General features: G+C 41.5%; 1 protein-coding gene across 1 annotated transcript in view; it reads left to right on the top strand.

Annotated features, from left to right (window-relative positions):
* The first annotated feature begins 4,235 nt into the window (after positions 1-4,235).
* Positions 4,236-15,625, top strand: part of LOC123772350 (protein O-mannosyl-transferase TMTC1) — a 54,238-nt gene continuing 42,848 nt past the window's right edge. Inside the window, exon 1 of the mRNA XM_069337319.1 lies at positions 4,236-4,441. Coding sequence (XP_069193420.1) covers positions 4,243-4,441 — 199 coding nt within the window. The 5' untranslated portion in view covers positions 4,236-4,242. The remainder of the gene's footprint in view (positions 4,442-15,625) is intronic.

Here is a 15,625-nt window from a genome sequence, read left to right as displayed (position 1 = left end):
ATTATTCTTTCAAGTATTTTGCAGGGGATGCTTGTCAGTGATACGGGTCTGTAGTTAAGTGCCTCCTCCCTATCACCTTTTTTGAAAATCGGTACGACATTTGCCTCCTTCCAGCAACTGGGCAATTCTCCCGACATAAGTGACTCATTAAAGATCATTGCCAGAGGCACGCTGAGAGGCTGCGCTGCCTCTTTAAGTATCCACGGTGATACTTTGTCTGGTCCAACAGCTTTATTTGCATCCAGTGTTGTCAACTGTTTCATTACATCCTCTGCTGTCACATCTATATCTGATAGTCTTTCATCTTGGGTAATCTCTTCTAACAATGGGAGCTGCTCAGGCTCGGTTGTGAACACTCCATGGAATTTTGCATTCAGTACCTCGCAGATTTCCTTGTCGCTTTCTGTATATGCCCCTTCTGTTTTCCTCAGTCTTGTCACTTGGTCATTTACCGACATCTTCCTTCTTATATGGCTATGTAGTAGTTTAGGTTGCTTTTTCGCTTTGACTGCAATATCATTCTCATAATTTCTTTCCGACACTCGTCTTATGTTAATGTAATCATTCCTAGCTCTGTTACATCTAATCCTGTTGTCCTCTGTCCTTTGTCTTCTGAACTTCCTCCACTCCCTCCTGCTTCTCACCTTTGCTTCCTGACACTGTCTATTAAACCATGGGTTATTATATTCCCTCCTGCTTTTTTCCTTTATTGTTGGAATAAATCTCTCTTCAGCCTCCTTGCATTTTAATATGACTTGGTTCATCATACCTTGCACTGTTTTTCCTCTAAGTTCTTCCTCCCACTACACTTCTCCCAGGTAGTCCCTTATCCTTCTGTAGTCCCCTTTTCTGTAATCAAGTCTCCTTTCCCGGACCTCTTGTCCTTTGGTCACAATTTTAAGCTCCATCATGTAGTCAAAGACTAGGACACAATGGTCACTAGCTCCTAGTGGTATTTCATGTTCCAACTGCTCGATGTCGATGTGTGTGTGTGTGTGTGTGTGTGTGTGTGTGTGTGTGTGTGTGTGTGTGTGTGTGTGTGTGTGTGTGCTTGCATGCACGTGCGCGTGTATAAGGAAGTCCTCTCATGTGTAACGCCGAGAGTGAACTTGACCTTCACACAGCCATTAGCGGGGAAGACATTATTCCTTAATAACCAAGTTACACCGGAGAGTAGTCTTGTAACGACCTGTCGCATGATAATATGACACAGAGTGGAGGAATTATTCAGAGTCAGCGTCAGAGACCAGCAGAATATAGGCTGAATGGGGAACACCTGTGATTACTGAGCAATCTTGTTGAAACAGCTATTTATCCGTGGTAGTTCCGTAGTCACAGATGTTTCGCTGTGGTAGGTGGGTAGTCGCAGGTGTTTTCAGCGTGTTCTGCCTTTGTTGTGCCTGCCTCTATTATCATAATAAAACAACTTCATAAGAAAACCACAATCGCTAAAATAAAATAATATCAGGAATATTGTCTCTAACATGGAACAACTTGACATCAAAAGTCAAACTAAAACTACATTTAAATTAACAAATTATTTAATTAATTTTCAGTGAACCTATATGGTACAGTTGTGGTACTGGGGACTCGTAGGGGATTGAGAGTGGAGAGGAGGGGGGGGGACTGGAGACTTGTGGGGGGTTGAGAGGGGGGAGTAGGGAGGTTATGCTCCTAAGGAAAGTACACACACACACACACACACACACACACAGATGTGTGTGTGGAGATGAATAAATTCCTATGGGATATACATTGGGACACAGAACTCGGAACCAAGTCCGTACAAGACATGATGGACTATGTCACCCAAAAATGTCAAGAGGCTGTAAGCAGGTTTGTCCCAGCCCGACAGGAAAAAACAGAGAAGCAAAGGAAGAATCCGTGGTTTAATAGGGAATGTATGAAAGCAAAGGAGCTGAACAAAAGGGCATGGAGGAACTTCCGTAATAACAGAACACCAGAAAGTAGAGAGAGATACCAGAGAACCAGGAACGAGTATGTTAGTGTGAGAAGAGCAGCTGAGAAAAGGTATGAAAATGATATAGTTAATAAAGCCAAGACCGAACCAAAGCTATTACACAGTCACATCAGGAGGAAGACAACAGTGAAGGAACAGGTGATGAAACTTAGGGTGGGCGAGAACAGGTACACAGAGAATGACAAAAAGGTGTGTGAAGAACTCAACAAAAGGTTCCAAGAGGTCTTTACAATAGAACAGGGAGATGTCACGGCGCTAGGAGTGATGGCAGCAAACCAGGTGACCTTGGAAAGGTTCGAAATTACAAGAGATGAGGTGAAGAAGCACCTATTGGAGCTGGATGTGAGAAAAGCTGTTGGGCCGGACGGAATCTCACCATGGGTATTGAAAGAGTGTGCAGGAGCACTTTGCTTGCCACTCTCCATAGTGTATAGTAGGTCACTGGAAACGGGAGACCTACCAGAAATATGGAAGACTGTTAATGTAGTACCAATATACAAAAAGGGTAACAGACAAGAGGCACTGAACTACAGGCCAGTGTCCTTAACTTGTATACCATGCAAGGTGATGGAGAAGATTGTGAGAAAAAACCTAGTAACACATCTGGAGAGAAGAGACTTCGTGACAACCCATCAACATGGGTTCAGGGAGGGTAAATCTTGCCTTACAGGCTTGACAGAATTCTACGATCAGGTGACAAAGATTAAGTAAGAAAGAGAAGGATGGGCGGACTGCATTTTTTTGGAGTGTCGGAAAGCCTTTGGCACAGTACCCCATAAAAGGTTGATGCATAAGCAGGAGAAACAGGCAGGAGTAACTGGTAGGGCGCTCCAGTGGATAAGGGAGTACCTAAGTAATAGGAAGCAGAGAGTTACAGTGAGGGGTGAGACCTCAGAATGGCGTGAAGTCACCAGTGGAGTCCCACAGGGCTCTGTGCTTTGACCTATCCTGTTTCTGATATACGTAAATGATCTCCCAGAGGGTATAGACTCATTCCTCTCAATGTTTGCTGACGACGCCAAAATTATGAGAAGGATTAAGACAGAGGAGGACAGCTTGAGGCTTCAAGAAGACCTAGACAAGCTGCAGGAATGGTCGAACAAATGGCTGTTTGAGTTTAACCCAAGCAAATGTAATGTAATGAAGATAGGGGTAGGAAGCAGGTGACCAGTTACAAGGTATCATTTGGGAGATGAGATACTTCAAGAGTCAGAGAGAGAGAGAAAGGCCTGGGGGTTGATATCACGCCAGACCTGTCCCCTGAAGCTCATATCAAGTGGATAACATCAGCAGCATATGCCAGGTTGGCTAACATAAGGACGGCCTTTAGAAACTTGTGTAAGGAATCTTTCAGAACATTATATACCACATATGTCAGACCAATCCTGGAGTATGCGGCTCCAACAAGGAATCCATATCTAGTCAAGCATAAGACTAAACTGGAAAAGGTTCAAAGGTTTGCCACCACACTAATACCCGAGGTGAGAGGTATGAGCTACGAGGACAGACTTCAGGAATTAAACCTCACTTCGTTTGAAGACAGAAGAATTAGGGGGGACAGGATCACCACATTCACGATTTTCACGGGAATCGACAGGGTTGATAAAGACAGGCTATTTAACACAAGGGGCACACGCACTAGGGGACACAGGTAGAAACTGAGTGCCCAAATGAGCCACAGAGATTTTAGAAAGAACTTTTTTAGTGTCAGAGTGGTTGACAAATGGAATGCATTAGGAAGTAATGTGGTGGAGGCTGACTCCATACACAGTTTCAAGTGTAGATATGATAGAGCCCAATAGGCTCAGGAACCTGTACACCTGTTGATTGACGGTTGAGAGGCGGTACCAAAGAGCCAGAGCTCAACCCCTGCAAACACAACTAGGTGAGTACACACACACACACACACACACACACACACACTCACGGCGTTTTTCCTGATAAGGAACAAATGCGAGAGTGAACGTGAGCGCCGTCATGCTGGCATGCCGATCGTTACAGAAAAGTATACACCCTTGAGAATTTGCCCAGCTTCGCTCCTACTAAATTCAGGCCCCGTTTGTTTTATTTCACGTTGCAGGCAGTTAGATATCTGAGTTATTTAAGCGTCTGAAAAAGAGGTGCTGGTGGAAGGGAATTCCTCCCACCAGCTCGTCCTGCCTTTCAACCCAACGAACACTATAGCATTTTGGGAGGATCTGGAAGTGTTACTGGAAGATAATCCTCTCTTCCCTTGTCTCCCCACCAGGCAGCAGGGTCGCATGGTGGAGGCGGTGACGCTGCTGGAGGAGAGTCTACGCCACGATGCAACCAACAGGGATGCCGTGTCGGCCCTGGCTGGGCTCTACAGCGAGGCCGGACGCTCCACGGAGGCCGAGAGCCTCCACCTGGCACTGTTAGCTGCCCGGCCCTCAGACCCGGTGGTCCACAACAACTACGCCGCCTTCCTCCAGAAGATCGGTGAGTCCATCTTGCCGCCGCAACCCCCATCTCTCCTTTAGAGGAATAGTAAGTGCCTCCACTCCCTTATTTCCAACCCTTACTCCGAATGGACGGTACGTTTAAATACTAATCGTAATTAGTACATTCTTGACTGTCTGCATAGCTTATATATACTTAATTGTGCTGTTACATTTACCTACCCATATAATATCATTTTCTGTTAATACACTCAAAATTTATAGGATGAAGTTTTCGTGTTCAATTCTATATACATAAGTTTTAAATATAAAGAATTTCTTTTTCAGTTTTATTAAACAATAGAGATTTTACACAAAATTTTATAATATCCTTCTTAAAATTATAAGATAACCTCAAGATATATCCTGAGTTAGTTTATAATTTATTGAGAGACTTTAGTTTTCTTTTATTAGTTTTATAAAATTGTAATGTCAATATAGCTATAGGTTAAGTAGTAATTGTAATTAAGAAGCAATAAATGCTATTAACATGCTTGTCCTCCTACACTAAGAAGGTTAGGTTAGGTCGTGGTTTTCTATACAGCTTTTCAGGTAAACTGTAATATTCACAATATTTAGGTGCGATGCTGGCGATTAAGTGTAATTATGTACTATGCCGATAGTCAGGATTGTACTTATTACATTTAGTATTAAAACGTACTGTCTATTCGGAGGAAGGGTTGCTTATTTCAGCAGACCAGTGAGCCCGTATCTTCCTTACTGCTAGGAATTGGTAAGTATATCCACTTGTTATTAGAATCGATATATAATGGGGTCGCCTACTACTACAATATAATGGGCGATGAAACAACCAATTATCAGTGAGAATAATCAAATTATGAGGCCTCCATGTTTCTGCAAACCTTCCACTTGGCTTTGGTTGTTATAACTACTGATGGCAAGTGACGTGTGTGTGTGTGCTTAAGGCGTCCTGCTGTGCTGCTGGCAATCTGGGTTAAATACGTTCCTTGTACACATACGATTACTCGCGCTCCACATCTATACACATGTGTAACAGTTGATCTTTCTTCAATATATATAAAATAAATATGATAGGATATATGGAAAAAACTCCAGAATTTCTCCAACTAGTGGACAATTGCACACCACTGGAGTCTATGTTTTCGGCTCACAATCGGGGATACAGAGTTCGATACCCGGACGGGAGAGAACGGGGAAACAGAGATGGTTTGGCATGTTTCCTTTCATCTGATGCGTCTGATCCCCTAGCAGTAAATAGGTGTCCGTAAGTTAGGTAACTGTTGTGTGTGGCATCCTTGCAAAGATCAGTAATTCGACCAATGTGAGATCTCAGTATAAATTAACTTAAAGTACAGGCTTCCTGTCCCCGGAAAAAAGGAATTATATGACTTGACTCCACCCACAAGACATAAAAGGCTTCTCACGTATTTTTTGTTTAAATTTCTTAATATCATTAAGAAGTCTCTCACACACACACACACACACACACACACACACACACCATTGAAACAGGATGATAGTACGAGGCTACAAGATGACCTAGACAAACTGAGTGAATGGTCCAACAAATGGTTGTTCAATTTGAACCCGAGTAAATGCAAAGTAATGAAACTAGGCGGTGAAAACAGGAGGCCAGACACAGGATACAGAATAGGAGATGAAGTACTTAATGAAACGGACAGAGAGAAAGATCTAGGAGTTGATATCACACCAAACCTGTCTCCTGAAGCCCACATAAAAAGAATAACGTCTGCAGCATATGCAAAGCTGGCTAACATCAGAACAGCGTTCAGGAACCTGTGTAAGGAATCATTCAGAATCTTGTACACCACATATGTAGGACCAATCCTGGAGTATGCGGCCCCAGCATGGAGCCCGTACCTTGTCAAGCACAAGACGAAGCTGGAACAAGTTCAAAGGTATGCCACTAGACTAATCCAAGAACTAAGAGGCATGAGTTACGAGGAAAGGCTGCGGGAAATGCACCTTACGACACTGGAAGACAGAAGAGTAAGGGGAGACATGATCACAACCTACAAAATCCTCAGGGGAATCGACCGGGTAGACAAGAATAAACCATTCAACACTGGTGGTACGCGAACAAGGTGACACAGGTGGAAACTGAGTACCCATATGAGCCACTGGGACATTAGAAAGAACTTTTTCAGTGTCAGAGTGGTTAATGGATAGAATGCATTAGGCAGTGATGTGATGGAGGCTGACTCCATACACAGTTTCAAATGTAGATATGACAGAGCCCAGTAGGCTCAGGAATCTGTACACCAGTTGATCGACAGTTGAGAGGCGGGACTAAAGAGCCAAAGCTCAACCCCCGCAAGCATCAAGGATCGGTGCTGGGACCAATTCTATTTCTAATATATGTTAACGACAAGTTTACAGGATTAGAGCTCTACATGTCGATGTTTGCGGATGATGCAAAGTTGATGAGAAGAATTGTGACAGATGAGGATTGCAGAATCCTCCAAGAGGACCTGAACAGGTTGCAGAGATGATTTGAGAAATGGCTACTGGAGTTCAACACGAGCAAATGTAAAGTTATGGAAATGGGACTAGGTGATAGGAGACCAAAGGGACAGTACACAATGAATGGGAACTGCCTACCTGTAACGACGCGAGAAAGAGACCTGGGCGTGGACGTAACACTTAATCTATCTCCTGCAGCACATATAAATAGGATAACGACAGCAGCGTACTCTGCACTGGCAAAAGTTAGAACATCATTCAGAAACCTAAGTAAGGAGGCATTTAGGGCGCTTTACACTGCCTACGTGAGGCCAGTCTTAGAGTATGCCGCCTCATCATGGAGTCCCCATCTGAAGAAGCATATAATGAAACTGGAAAAGGTTCAGAGGTTTGCAACGAGACTCGTCCCAGAGCTACGAGGGATGGGGTATGAGGAGCGCCTGAGGAAACTGTGCCTTACGACACTAGAAAAAAGAAGGGAGAGGGGGACATGATAGGAACGTATACAATACTCAGGTTGATTGACAGAGTGGACAGAGACGAAATGTTCACAAGGAATAGTAACAGAACGAGGGGACATGGGTGGAAGCTGGAAACTCATGAGTCACAGAGATGTTAGGAAGTTTTCTTTTAGCGTGAGAGTAGTGGAAAAATGGAATGCACTTCAGGAACAGGTTGTGGAAGCAAATACTATTCATAATTATAAAATTAGGTATGATAGGGAAATAGGACCGGGGTCATTGCTGTAAACACCCGATGCTCGAAAGACGGGATCCAAGAGTCAATGCTCGATCCTGCAGACACAAATAGGTGAGTACACACACACACACACACACACCCTTAATGTCACTCAAGACTCGCTATACAGGTGATCATAATACATTACACATTCATCATATATACAATTATGCCTTTAAACAACAAACATGCATGCAAGTAACACACACAAATCACAATAGCGTGATGCATCAAATGAACAAATCCACAAGGACCGTGACGAGGGTTCGAACATACGTCCATTTGCAGATTACGTCGGTTGCAATTCTTTTGACCATGACGTAGCTTAGTCGATCAAGGCGCGTCTGGGATCCTCTCGGACGTAAGTTCGAACCCTCGTCACGGCCCTTGTGGATTTGTTCATGCATACAGGACTTTACGTAAACAATGAACTTGCGACCAACAAGCAACAGCACAAAAATATTCGCGTCTGATTAGATTATATTCAAGCTAAAATATTTTGTGTTCAGAGAGCCATTAATTAATGTTGATTTTATCGTTAAGTATAAAATTTTGTTCGGGGTCCAATCACATTTATTTCCACCATTACATAAAGTATTACGGGGCAGCTAATGGTCGCGATAAACAGTATTTGAAGAGCTTTACTGTGCCTCCCCCGCCGGGGGCCCTCCCTACTGTACCCCCTTCCTTGTGGGGGCCCCTACCCCCACTCCCCTCCAGGTCGTATGGATCTGCCCCTAATTCCCCTGACAACTGAGTGGACAGCACTCGGGATTCGTGGTCCTGAGGTTCCGGATTCGATCCCCGGTGGAGGTTACCTTGAGGTTACCTTGAGGTGCTTCCGGGGCTTAGCGTCCCCGCGGCCCGGTCGTCGACCAGGCCTCCTGGTTGCCGGACTGATCAACCAGGCTGTTGGACGCGGCTGCTCGCAGCCTGACGTACGAGTCACAGCCTGGTTGATCAGGTATCCCCTGAAGGTGCTTATCCAGTTCTCTCTTGAACACTGTGAGGGGTCGGCCAGTTATGCCCCTTATGTGGAGGCGGAAACAAATTGGCAGTTTCTTTTACCCTGATGCCCCCTGTTCATCTAGCAGTAAATATGTACCTGTCAGTTAGACAGCTGCTACGGGCTGCTTCCTGGGGGTGTATAACAAAAAGGAGGCCTGGTCGAGGACCGGGCCGCGGGGACGCTAAGCCCCGAAATCATCTCAAGATAATCTCAAGATAAACCCCCACTGGAGCCCCCCTACCCACCACTCCCTGCCCTACAGGTGGGCTCCCTAACCCATTGTTACCTAACCCCCCACGTTGGACGTGTTCCCCATCTTCCACTCTCTGGCTTGCCCAGCCAGGGCCCCCACCTCTCCTGCCCTTCCTGGTGGTCTGAATGATCAATATTTTGTTAATCTCTGCCCTGGGACCTGAACACGTTCAGACCTCCGCGCCATGTACGACTAGCGCCTGTGAGCACTATCATCATCTGGCCGGCAGAAGATCGTGTCTGGCGATGTGCAGCTGCATCTTTGATAGTCAGGGGCCGCTGGGGACAAGTTGGTCGGGAGATGAAAGATAAACCAAGCCGGGAGTGGCAGAGAACACCACCCCGGTCACCGCCGCCTTGGCAATGTATTGTGTGATATAACAATGTATTCGTGGTGGGAGAGTCCCCGCCCCACTCTCCCTGGTGAGGTGAGGTGTGGGGAGGGTGAGCCGCGGGGCCGAGGGGGACAGGTGAGAGGCGAGGTGAAGCAGAAAGTTAGGGTTCATTACCGCCACCATACATATATTTGCAAGATATTCCCAGACCCAAAGTAAAACAGGATTATATATGTATATATATATTATATATATATATATATATATATATATATATATATATATATATATATATATATATATATATATATATATATATATATATATATATATATTTTGGTAGCAGTCTTTCCTGTAGACATATATTATTAAATATGACCGAAAAAGTAAGATTAACAATTCTAACACGAATTTTCTCTATCTTTCGTACATTTCTTTTCACTGTTGGTGGTAATTCAAAAATCAATTCTCCAAAATTCATTTTTATTTCTAGTCTGACGCGACACTTGAGCGCGTTTCGTAAAACTTATTACATTTTCAAAGACTTTAGTTTACACATACACAACTGAATAGAACTTACACATCTCCGATTTGTTTACATATACATTTAAGTGAGGTGGATGGGGTGAGGTGGTATTTAATAGGGTATTAAATTCATCAACACAAGACAGAACACGAAACAATGGGTATTGAATAGAAGTGATTGTAGAAAGCCTATTGGTCAATATTTCTTGATGCTTCTATATTGGAGCGGAGTCTTGAGGTGGGTAGAATATAGTTGTGCATTAATTGGCTGTTGATTGCTGGTGTTGACTTCTTAATGTGTAGTGCCTCGCAAACGTCAAGCCGCCTGCTATCGCTGTATCTATCGATGATTTCTGTGTTGTTTACTAGGATTTCTCTGGCGATGGTTTGGTTGTGGGAAGAGATTATATGTTCCTTAATGGAGCCCTGTTGCTTATGCATCGTTAAACGCCTAGAAAGAGATGTTGTTGTCTTGCCTATATACTGGGTCGGCCAGTTGTTGCTTATGCATCGTTAAACGCCTAGAAAGAGATGTTGTTGTCTTGCCTATATACTGGGTTTTTTGGAGCTTACAGTCCCCAAGAGGGCATTTGAAGGCATAGACGACGTTGGTCTCTTTTAAAGCGTTCTGCTTTGTGTCTGGAGAGTTTCTCATGAGTAGGCTGGCCGTTTTCTGGTTTTATAGTAAATCGTCAGTTGTATCCTCTGATTTTTGTCTGTAGGGATAACGTTTCTATTAACAATATCTTTCAGGACCCTTTCCTCCGTTTTATGAGCTGTGGAAAGAAGTTCCTGTAAAATAGTCTAATAGGGGGTATAGATGTTGTGTTAGTTGTCTCTTCAGAGGTTGCATGGCGTTTCACTTTCCTTCTTATGATGTCTTCGACGAAACCATTGGAGAAGCCGTCGTTGACTAGGACCTGCCTTACCCTACAGAGTTCTTCGTCGACCATAGCTCAGAATGGAAGCAAGTCGACTCCACAGCTAAGAATGGAAGCAAGTCGACGCCACAGCTCAGAATGGAAGCAAGTCGACGAAGAACTCTGTAGGGTAAGGCAGGTCCTAGTCAACAACGGCTTCTCCAATCGTTTCGTCGAAGACATCATAAGAAGGAAAGTGAAACGCCATGCAACCTCTGAAGAGACAACTAACACAACACCTATACCCCCTATTAGACTATTTTACAGGAACTTCTTTTCCACAGCTCATAAAACGGAGGAAAGGGTCCTGAAAGATATTGTTAATAGAAACGTTATCCCTACAGACAAAAATCAGAGGATACAACTGACGATTTACTATAAAACCAGAAAAACGGCCAGCCTACTTATGAGAAACTCTCCAGACACAAAGCAGAACGCTTTAAAAGAGACCAACGTCGTCTATGCCTTCAAATGCCCTCTTGGGGACTGTAAGCTCCAAAAAAAAACCAGTATATAGGCAAGACAACAACATCTCTTTCTAGGCGTTTAACGATGCATAAGCAACAGGGCTCCATTAAGGAACATATAATCTCTTCCCACAACCAAACCATCGCCAGAGAAATCCTAGTAAACAACACAGAAATCATCGATAGATACAGCGATAGCAGGCGGCTTGACGTTTGCGAGGCACTACACATTAAGAAATCAACACCAGCAATCAACAGCTAATTAATGCACAACTATATTCTACCCACCTCAAGACTCCGCTCCAATATAGAAGCATCAAGAAATATGGACCAATAGGCTTTCTACAATCACTTCTATTCAATACCCATTGTTTCGTGTTCTATCTTGTGTTGATGAATTTAATACCCTATTAAATACCACCTCACCCCATCCACCTCACTCAAATGTAGATATAAACAAATCGGAGATGTGTAAGTTCTATTCAGTTGTGTATGTGTAAACTAAAGTCTTTGAAAATGTAATAAGTTTTACGAAACGCGCTCAAGTGTCGCGTCAGACTAGAAATAAAAATGAATTTTGGAGAATTGATTTTTGAATTACCACCAACAGTGAAAAGAAATGTACGAAAGATAGAGAAAATTCATGTTAGAATTATTAATCTTACTTTTTCGGTCATATTTAATAATATATATATATATATATATATATATATATATATATATATATATATATATATATATATATATATATATATATATATATATATAACGCATTTATGCAGTAAGCATAGACACAGTGTTCTCCCATATTAACAAGGACTTGATGAAAAAACGTGAGTGACCTCTCACCAGCTCAAGTTGCCCTTGGGAGGTGGTGATCTTTGGGGGGTTAAATACCCTGAAATTACCATCTCTTTTAGGGGTCTGAGCTTGGTGTAGTGGGTTAAAGGCGTACCTGCTATGCCAGTTACTGTGAGGCTTCTGTGCTGGCTAGGGTTCGAGTCTCCTCATGGGAAAGTGTTCTAAAGTTGTAAAACTTCCCTTGCGTGTTTAGGCAAGTTAGTGCATATATATATATTATATATATATATATATATATATATATATATATATATATATATATATATATATATATATATATATATATATATGCGGAAAATCCACAGAGAAATATGAAATGAGGTGAACGTTTCGGCTTGTTAAAGCCTTTGTCAACACCAGACTGACTAAGGAGAAGGGAAGGGGGAGGATATATAAGCCGACACCTGACCAACCCATCCCTAGGGAAAGAATTAACCAAAAACAGGTATAGCTTAGCTTAGAATGGTCAAAGAGGATTAAGCGGTCAGAGAATAAGGATGAAAGATTAAAGAAAAGCCTCATGAACACACAATATATGAATATACAAATATAATGAGACATTGTAAGCCTCTCTATCAGAGTCGTTTCTTAAACTGTTGTGCAATATTATAACTTAAAAATGGATCAAGTTTGTACATACCAGTACTAACGTTAAGAAGATTTGGACACTGACTGATTAGAGCCGACTCAATCAAATTCCGTTCCACGAAATCCCCACAATTGGTAATGCTTTTTGCCCCATTCCAGTTAATATTGTGATCGCATAAACTCGTATGAAGATACAATGCATTAGACGTTTAGGCAGTTCTAATACTATAAGCATGTTGTGACAACCGCAATTGTAAGGACTTTCCTGTTTGTCCAAGGTACACAGAATCACAATCATTGCAGGGAATCGAATACACACAGCCTGCTGTGTCAGGGGAGTTTTTTATTAAATTGGATTTGATCGTACTATTAGTGAACACCAAATTTATATTGTTTCTTAAAAATCAGAGACAATTTTTCAAGTCCACTCGCATAAGGTACCACCAATGAGTTAATAATTTTTGGTTTCGCCTTAGGGACGTGATTATAAAACGTACGCTTGGCTTGTACAAACGAGAAATCCAAAAACCTCGTAGGATATTGTAAACTCTTCCCAATTTCATATATTTTAGCAATCTCTTCATCAAAAAACTCAGGGCTGCAAACCCTCAAAGCTCGTAGAAACATTCCTGAAAATACTGCCTGTTTAACTTTACTATGATGATTCGAATAAAAATGAACATACGACCCCACGTTGGTAGGTTTCCTATACACATTAAATTTGATCTTTCTAGTGACTCTATGAATCATAATGTCCAAAAACGGAAGAGTACCATTCTCCTCAGTCTCACAAGTAAATTTTATTGAAGGTACCAAAGAATTGAGTTCATTAAGAAAAACTATCTGGTCTTTGTTGCACGGCCATAAGCACAAAATATCATCAACATACCTAAACCAAACTACATTAGCCGGGATAATCCTGGATAAGATTTTTGTTTCAAAGAATTCCATATACAAATTGCTTAAAACTGGGGACAGGGGATTGCCCATCGCCATACCAAATGTTTGTTTGAAATTTTTTTATTAAAACTAAAATAATTGTCTTTTATACACAATTTAATAAGTTCCAATACTTTATTGGTCTGCAAGCTCAAATTATATTTAGGCAGTTCCTCACGTAGAAATTCTAACAGATCATCAACAGGAACTTTAGTGAATAAAGAGGTCACATCGAAACTTATAAGTTTAAAATCAAAATTTAAATTCAGTGTGGATAGCTTATTAACTAAGTCCACATTGTTTGTCAAGTGTGAGTTGGAAATAGTACCAACTATAGGGGACAAAACTTTGACTAACCACTTAGAGAGTTTATAAGCCGCCGAACCAATTGAACTAATAATCGGCCTTGCCGGATTATATGGCTTATGAGTTTTTATAAGACCATACATGTAAGGAAGAGAGGGGGATCGACTTGTTAGCCTAGATATCAACTCTTTATCGCCTTTACACACAGTTTTAAGAGTTTTGTTAAAATGTGCAATCACTTTTTCAGTAGGATCTCTGTTAACCAATAGATAAGTATCCCTGTCTTCCAGGAGTAACTCCATTTTTCGGACATAGTCATCTTTATTCATAATAACTACTGAATTTGACTTATCAGCCTTGGTAATATGTAATGAACTATCTTTTTTGAGATTTTTGAACGCATGAACAAATCGACTTGGACAATTAGGAACAGAATTGTTAAGTAAAACGCCATACATCATACCTTTGCACATTAATATCTTCAACTGAGACATTGCTATACTTTTCAAGATTGCTGAAACCTTTGGCAATATCTACATAATTGACTGTTCCGTTAGATGTGGCAAAGCTCAGGTCATATCCTAATGCAGTAATCGTGTCATTATCAAGCTGTCTATCCGAGAGGATGATAACAAAATCCCGGTTGTTTGAGCTTGCAGACCAATAAAGTATTGGAACTTATTAAATTGTGTATAAAAGACAATTATTTTAGTTTTAATGGAAAATTTTTCAAACAAACATTTGGTATGGCGATGGGCAATCCCCTGTCCCCAGTTTTAAGCAATTTGTATATGGAATTCTTTGAAACAAAAATCTTATCCAGGATTATCCCGGCTAATGTAGTTTGGTTTAGGTATGTTGATGATATTTTGTGCTTATGGCCGTGCAACAAAGACCAGATAGTTTTTCTTAATGAACTCAATTCTTTGGTACCTTCAATAAAATTCACTTGTGAGACTGAGGAGAATGGTACTCTTCCGTTTTTGGACATTATGATTCATAGAGTCACTAGAAAGTTCAAATTTAATGTGTATAGGAAACCTACCAACGTGGGGTCGTATGTTCATTTTTATTCGAATCATCATAGTAAAGTTAAACAGGCAGTATTTTCAGGAATGTTTCTACGAGCTTTGAGGGTTTGCAGCCCTGAGTTTTTTGATGAAGAGATTGCTAAAATATATGAAATTGGGAAGAGTTTACAATATCCTAAGAGGTTTTTGGATTTCTCGTTTGTACAAGCCAAGCGTACGTTTTATAATCACGTCCCTAAGGCGAAACCAAAAATTATTAACTCATTGGTGGTAACTTATGCGAGTGGACTTGAAAAATTGTCTCTGATTTTTAAGAAACTTAATATAAATTTGGTGTTCACTAATAGTACGATCAAATCCAATTTAATAAAAAACTCCCCTGACACAGCAGGTTGTGCGTATTCGATTCCCTGCAATGATTGTGATTCTATGTACCTTGGACAAACAGGAAAGTCCTTACAATTGCGGTTGTCACAACATGCTTATAGTATTAGAACTGCCCAAACGTCTAATGCATTGTATCTACATACGAGTTTATGCGATCACAATATTAACTGGAATGGGGTAAAAAGCATTACCAATTGTGGGGATTTCGTGGAACGGAATTTGATTGAGTCGGCTCTAATCAGTCAGTGTCAAAATCTTCTTAATGTTAGTACTGGTATGTACAAACTTGATCCATTTTTAATTTATAATATTGCACAACAGTTTAAGAAACAACTCTGATAGAGAGGCTTACAATGTCTCA

Source organism: Procambarus clarkii, chromosome 4 (genome assembly GCF_040958095.1).
Source record: "Procambarus clarkii isolate CNS0578487 chromosome 4, FALCON_Pclarkii_2.0, whole genome shotgun sequence".
In the NCBI taxonomy this organism is placed as follows: Eukaryota; Metazoa; Arthropoda; class Malacostraca; order Decapoda; family Cambaridae; genus Procambarus; species Procambarus clarkii.
This window is presented reverse-complemented; position numbering and strand designations above follow the sequence as displayed.